Source organism: Onychostruthus taczanowskii, unplaced genomic scaffold (assembly GCF_017590055.1).
Source record: "Onychostruthus taczanowskii isolate IOZ18803 unplaced genomic scaffold, ASM1759005v1 scaffold32, whole genome shotgun sequence".
In the NCBI taxonomy this organism is placed as follows: domain Eukaryota; kingdom Metazoa; phylum Chordata; class Aves; order Passeriformes; family Passeridae; genus Onychostruthus; species Onychostruthus taczanowskii.
In genome coordinates this window covers 3509224-3515940 of record NW_024500572.1, presented here as the reverse complement: position 1 = coordinate 3515940, position 6717 = coordinate 3509224, and the positions used below count along the sequence as shown (strand labels likewise).

Here is a 6717-nt window from a genome sequence, read left to right as displayed (position 1 = left end):
CTGCTCTGGCCCATTCTGTTTTCAGGATGGGTGGGGCGGTTTGGAAGTGGCTCATTTGCACACCTCCAGGCGGGATGTGGTGGGTTTCAGGTGACCTCTTCCATCCCACACCGAGATATTGTCCTTCCCAACCTGCCCGGAGGGGGCTACGACATCTGGAAACGCTTGGCTGTGAGGGTCTGGGCTGAGCTGGAAAATGCCCCCCAAAATCTTACCCTGGCTTTTACGTGTCCCTTCCGAGGGTTGGCTCGGGGGGAGATGGTAACGGAGGTGCTGATTTAGGGATGGTTGGGCTGGTTGTGGAGGGGGTGCTGATGGGCAGGGGGGTGCTGATGGAGCGGGATGGAGGCAGTGACGGAGGCTGGCTGCCCCCTCGTCCCCGCTGAGCCCCGCAGCGCTCCGGCCGCCGTGGCCGGGCTCCCGCCGCCCTCTCCCGGCCCTTCCCCGCGCTGCAGCCGCCGCCTCCGGCCCTTCCCCGCCCGGCTCCGCCTGCACGGAGGGGCCCGGGGGCAGCGTGCCCCGGTGCCCGGCTGGAGGCGGCCTGGGACCGGGAACCCCGAGAGGGAGCGGAGCGGGGCAGGTCCCGCACCCCGAGAGGCGCCCGCCCCACGCCCGCATCTCGCTGACAGTCAGGACTTGTTCGCCTTGAACGCCAAGGCACGGCTCGGGATCCATTTGGGTTCCCGGGGGGATGATTCTCTGCCGGGCACCCGCACAGAGCCGGGTATCAGAGAGCCCCCCGTTCCCCCAGCACCCCGAGATTCCAGGCACTGGGGGTGACTCAGAGCTCCCGCTGCCCTCGCTGAGCCGACAGCACCCGCCGCTGTGTAATCACAGCAAGTCACCGGTCATGGGAGCAGCTGGAAGCGGGGGCCAAGAGCATCCCATGTCCAGAAATGCTCCTGGCACCCCCTCACCTCCTTTCAGACCCTTTTCTTTTCCCTTTTCCTCTGCTGTCGGGCAAGTTCAACATGGGAGTTAATTTTCCCATTTTTCCCATCAAAATTTGAGGGGAAACTGAGGAACGGGGTCTGGGCTCCTTGCTGGGGGGTGCTGGGGGACAACAGGGAAAATATGGAGCCGCTCAGAAAGGGAAGTCCTGGAGCTGGTGCAGCAACATGTGACTGTCCCAAGAGAGACTCAATGGGAAGCAAAAATCCACAGGGGAATTTTGCAGGTGTTTTTGAAGAATTGGGATGATTTTCCAGAGCAGCTGTGGCGGAGGAACAACCTCTGCAAGATGAAAACATGGCTTTGGGTCCCAGGAAAGGAAAGCAGAGCTGGGAGCACTGCTGCCTTTTTCCAATTAGCCAAGCTGCTCTAATAAAGATATTGCTTCTCCCCACAGCCCTTCCCATTCTAATCTTGCCATGTGAAAAGGCATCTCTGAGCTAGGCAAGGAGATAAGTGCTGCAGAGCCCTGAGACTTCCCACCAGCGACCTTGAACAGAGCTGCTCTGCTCAGGAGGGAAGATAAAGCCCAGATGGTTTTAGTGTAGGTTTAAATCCCTTTTTATAGCCTGAAAGTGAAAGCCTGCAGGTGACAAGGAAAACCCTTGGTGAACTGAAAACCTCTGACACAAGCAGAAAATTATAAAGTCCTGAGCAGTTGTGCAAGGAAATGAGGGCATCTGTGGGTGGGGAGTGAACCACAACCTGTGGCAGAGGTCAGGGACAGCAGGGTTTCTGGGATGGGGACCTGTAAAATTGTTGACAGTGCCTTGATTGCCAAAATGCACACATGACTGTGGAGCAGAGCAGGAGGATGAAGAAACTGGAGGAAAGGGACAGTGATAAGGAGAGCAAATCCTTGATGCTGGTATTTACTGGGACATGGTGAGGACAGCAACACTGCCAAGGTGGTCCTGTGAGCCTGGAAGGCCAACCAAGAGCAGAAGTCAGACTGGAGGCTTGTCCCCACTCAGCTTCTTCTGTCCTTCTGCACTGAGACCACCCCACACTTGTCTGTGGCCCAAGGATATGGGTGGAAGGTCAGGAGAGCAGCCAGGACTTGCAGCCTGGTCCCCTGCAGCATCGCCCACCCACACAGGACCAGTCCACATCTTGCCACCAACCCTCCTTGTGGGGCTTGTGTCACCCACCTCATCCACCAACCTCTGCCCGTTCCCTGCCAGACGCTGCCAGAACCCCAATTCTTTCCTTCCGAAATGTGCTCAAAAATTCAACATTGTGCAGCCACCTTCAGGACTAAACTCCTGGGTTTCCCACACACGTGCGCATCCCTGAGTATCCATACATTCACCCCGGGATGTGCATATCCCCCGCACCCTCCAATGCGTGCCCCCACCTCTCGCCCATTCCCCCCTCGCTCTCCCCGCTGCTGTCTAGCCCTCAATCCCGGTGCCCGAATCTGCCGGGGGTTTTGGGCCGAGCCAGGGGTTCCCTGCCCCGGGGCCGAGCTCCGGAGCGCTTTTCCAGCTCCTCCCTCCCGCCCGCGGCCGCGGGGATGGGCGGTGGCGGAGGCGGGCGGGAGCAGCGCTCCGCCCGCGGGGCCGGGGCGGGCCGGGGCGGTGGGAGCCGAGGACAAAGGTGACCGTGAGGGAGCGGTGCCCCAAAGCCCCCTCGCACCATCCGACCCCGGATCCAGCGCTCTCACGGCCACCACGGCCACGCGCGTGTCGTTGATGCTGGTGACCGCCGCAGACCGGAGGTAAGAGTCCAGGTGAGTGCAAAATCTGGCACGGCGAAGCCACCAGCGATTAGGGGATAAGAGGAGCGGTGGCCTTGCCCTGGTGACAGGGTTCACGGCCAAAACGGCTCTCTGGAGCGGCAGGCAGATCCACGGCGCCGGCCAAAACGCTCCCTGCGCGCCGCGGGGAGGAGCGGCGCGACACGGAAAACACGGCGCCGGCGGGAAGGTCACCTGTGCAGGTGACGTGAGGCACCGGGACAGGCCCTGCCTGGGGCTCCTCCGTGGGAAAACACTCCACTGGGGTGGTGGTGGGGGGGGTGAACCTCGTCCCCAGTGAGCCTTGGGGAGCCAGAGCCCACCCGGCATCCGCAGGACTCAGCACCTTATCTGGGAGGGGGCTTATCCCAAGTATCCCGGTGTTGTTTATTCAGTAGCTCCATTTCCTGGGCGCCAGGGCTGCTGCCAGCAAGAACAAAAAGGCGATGGTTCGTTTCCGTGCAATTAAGGCGCTGCGCTGAGCACCCTCTGTCCCCGCAGGGCGCGGAGCCATGAAGCTGAACGAGCGGAGCTTGGCCTTCTACGCCACCTGCGACTCCCCGGCCGACAACTCCGGCTTCCTCTACAAGCGCGGCGAGCGGCACACGGCCTATCACCGCCGCTGGTTCGTGCTCAAGGGCAACATGCTCTTCTACTTCGAGGAGCGGGACAGCCGGGAGCCCGTGGGCGTCATCGTGCTGGAGGGCTGCAATGTGGAGCTCTGCGATTCAGCCGAGAACTTCGCCTTCGCCATCCGCTTTGGCGGCAGCAAGTCCCGCACCTACGTGCTGGCGGCGGAGAGCCAGGCGGCCATGGAGTCATGGGTGAAGTCACTGTCCCGAGCCAGCTTTGACTACATGCGGCTGGTGGTGCGGGAGCTGGAGAAGCAGCTGCAGGAGATGAGCCGGGGGCTGCCCGGAGGATGTGGGGGCTCCCAGGACGCTCCCGGCCCTTGGAAGCCGAAGCCGTCGGGGCTGGAGCAGTCCCGGGAGCGGCTGCCGGCTGTGCCCGCCGTCGTGCCGAAGGAGAACGGCTGCGCCGTGTGGAACAACGTGCTGGGTGCGGACCGGCCGCCCGACACCTCTGGCTGCGGTGGGCACGATGAGGAGGGGACCCCGCGGCCGCCGCCGCTGCCGCCGCGCAGGCGGGTGATGAACGGAGAGGCGGCCGTGGCGGAGAGCCCGTCCACCTTCTGCCGGCTGCACGAGCAGTACAGCCGGGAGGTGGCCCGGCTGCGGCAGGACTGGCAGCAGAAGCGGCGTGGCCCTCAGCCCTGAGCCCAGGTTGAGCCCTGGGAACCTGCCAGGAGCTGGGGCAGGTGGCCATCCTTGGTGCTGGCCCTGTCCCCTCCTCACCCCGGGATGCGCAGACCTGGCTGTGGTGGTGATGGACACCTGCTGGTGGTGCCAATGAGGGCTGGGCACCAAGGGACGCCAGTGCTGCTCTGTGATGGTGAAATGGGCACCACAGGGGTGCCCTCCAGCCGTGCCCCCATGTGGGTTTGGGGTGCTCCACTCAGCACAAGCAAACTACAAACCACTCACTGACTGAGGCCTCCTGAAAATCGACTGCTGCTCTGGCTGTGCTGGGGCCTCTTGGTGCTCTTGCAGTGGGATCGTGCCTTGACAACTTCTGGAGGAGGATTGTGATGGGATCTCGCCCGCCTGGGTTCCCGTGTGGGTTCCACAATGGAGAGCCTGCTACCAACTTCCCCTCCTGGCCCAGCACAAGGCTGAGGTCGGCTGAGCTCTGCCAGATCCCTCTGCTCCAGCAGGATGTGGTTTGAAATGAAAATATCAGTGAGTGCAGCCCTTCCTTAATGGCAGCAGCAGCTCCGCACGCTCATGGGAGCTGGTGACACCCAGCCTTGGGCATTTCACAGGGAGCAATTGCTGCTTGCAGCCTGGATGGCAAATATGGGAGGGGTCAGACCCTGGGGGAATTCAGCAGCTTCAGGCACTGCTTTGCTGGTGGATATTTTGGGACAGCACATCATCCCCGTGCCAGCTCAATAAGGGGAAGCATCGCTCGTGGTGGCAAATGGGAACGTGTGTGTCAGCAGCAGAGCGTGAGGAATGATTCATGTGCCAAACCAGAGCGAAGCTGGTGTCTCATGCCTGTGTTTCTATCTTATTTCCACATCAGAAACTCAAACTGCTGGCCCAGAGGTGGGGTGAACCACCCTGGAGCAAGGGGGAGCAGTCAGGGTGCCCTGGCTTAGGGGCTGGTGGCTCCAGCTCCCTTTGCTCCCTTGGGACAGGCACAAGATTTTTCTACAATAAAAGTTGTTCCCTCCCATCCATGGTCCTTGTTTGTGCCTCTAAGCCCCTGGGGAGGGGGGTCCAGGTGGGAATTAATGCTTTATTTTAGTCCTCCTTCTGTGCCCACCATGTCTGTGGCGCTACTCAGGGACTGTGTCACCTGAAGGGGACATAGCCAATGGCCTGGAGTGCCCTGGAGCCCCATATCTGCCTGCAGGGATGGGGTGAGATGGGATGGGGTCACCCTGGGAACACCAGGACACCCAGTGCCAGCGTGGTCCCATGTCAGGGTGTCTCTTAACCAGGACAAAATTTCTGTCCCCTTGTTGATGCTACACAGGGACCAAGGACTCTGCCATTGTGAAAGTGGCCAGCATGTCCCCATGTCCCTGCCCACACATCCCACCTGCACAAAGGTCTCCATCTTCTCTTTAACACGGGATCTGGCAGAGGTTGGGCAATCACTTCTTGGGGAAACTGAGGCACGAAGCCAGTCAAGGTCACCTGTTCACCAAGAGCCTGTAGAGTGTGGAGCCTGCTCCTGGCCAGGCAGGCATCCCCCTGTGGAATTTGGCATTTGGAGCAGTGCCAAGGGCAGCCAGGGTGCAGTTGCACCCAGAGAACCCAGATGGTTCTTGTGGCTCCATCCTTCACCGCAGGGGGAAGATTCCAGTTTCCATGGCAGCTGGCACAGCTTCTCCAGACGTTCAGATATCCATCAAAGTCCTTCTCAACATGTTAGCTGACAAACAAGCTCAAACAGATATGCAACATATGGATTTATTAATTCATCAGACACAAACAGCCCTGCCTCGTGGCAGAAGCTGCCGACTTGCCCAGCAATGGTTGGCTCTGAACAAGCTGGGGCACCGTGCCATTGGCAGTGCCAGGTTGGACAGGGCTTTGGGCAACCTGCTCAAGTGGAAGGTGTCCCTGCCCATGGCAGGGGGTTGGAGTAAGATGATCCTTAAGGTCTCTTCTAACCCAAACCATCCCAGTAAATGATGATTTTATGATAAACCAAGCTGAAACTCATGCTGGAGGATGCTGAGCTACCCCAGGGGCAGGAGCTAACCTGCAGCAGGGATGAGCACAGGAATTTCATGGGGCAGGATCACACCCTGAGCTGGGCTAACCCCATTTAACACCTTTTTTTTATCCCCCAGTCACTGGGATAACGAGAGCTCTTGCCACAATCCCAAAGCAAAGCTGTGACTTCTGAGGGTGCCAACACTGGGCAAGCATGAGAGGGGTTCCCATTCCATCACCTCCGGACAAAACACACCCCAAGGCCAGAGTCGTATCCAACTTCTGTATTTAGTGGCTCTTTACAGAACTTGTTCCTTCCAAAATTGTTAAACAAAGTTCATCGATCTCATAGAAACTTTTGAAGTACAGAACATGAGCCTAACAAAAACGTGACCGGTGTGTCCCGCTGGCTTTCATACAACAGGATTGCCGTGCTCAGGACTATCCTAAGTGCTTCCTCAAATCCCGTTCCACTAAAGCTCCCTCTAGCACACAAAGGAGAAGGCAGTCAGTGGTCACACCTCCACCTTCCACAGCACGGTGGCAGAGCAGCTGTGGGCAGGAGAGGCAGGCAAGGAGAGCTGTGCCCTCACCCAGCATTGCTCGTCCGCTACCACCCGAGTACAAAAATACCTTCTATTCTGATAAAAACATCTACAGTGGAAAATCAGTCAATGCATCGCCTGGGAGCCTGGCAGGGCCTTGGTGGGCAATGCCATGTGGGCAGGGGGCAGGGCA

General features: G+C 59.5%; 1 protein-coding gene across 3 annotated transcripts; it reads left to right on the top strand.

The window, feature by feature from the left end:
• The first annotated feature begins 747 nt into the window (after positions 1-747).
• PHETA1 (PH domain containing endocytic trafficking adaptor 1) lies at positions 748-4973 on the top strand. Of its 3 annotated transcripts, none has more exons than XM_041410442.1 (2): positions 748-2671; positions 3191-4973. In XM_041410442.1, the coding sequence occupies exon 2, from the start codon at positions 3202-3204 to the stop codon at positions 3964-3966; it is 765 nt and encodes a 254-aa protein (XP_041266376.1). In that variant the 5' UTR covers positions 748-2671; positions 3191-3201; the 3' UTR covers positions 3967-4973. The 3 variants fall into 3 exon arrangements, with proteins under 3 accessions (XP_041266376.1, XP_041266374.1, XP_041266375.1); XM_041410440.1 differs by having other exon boundaries at positions 748-2683; XM_041410441.1 differs by having other exon boundaries at positions 748-2683; positions 3085-4973.
• The last annotated feature ends 1744 nt before the right edge of the window (positions 4974-6717 follow it).

What these genes read in the sequence shown, in the direction of transcription:
- PHETA1 (XM_041410442.1), top strand. Translation starts at nt 3,202, where the DNA reads ATGAAGCTGAACGAGCGGAGCTTGGCCTTCTACGCCACCTGCGACTCC.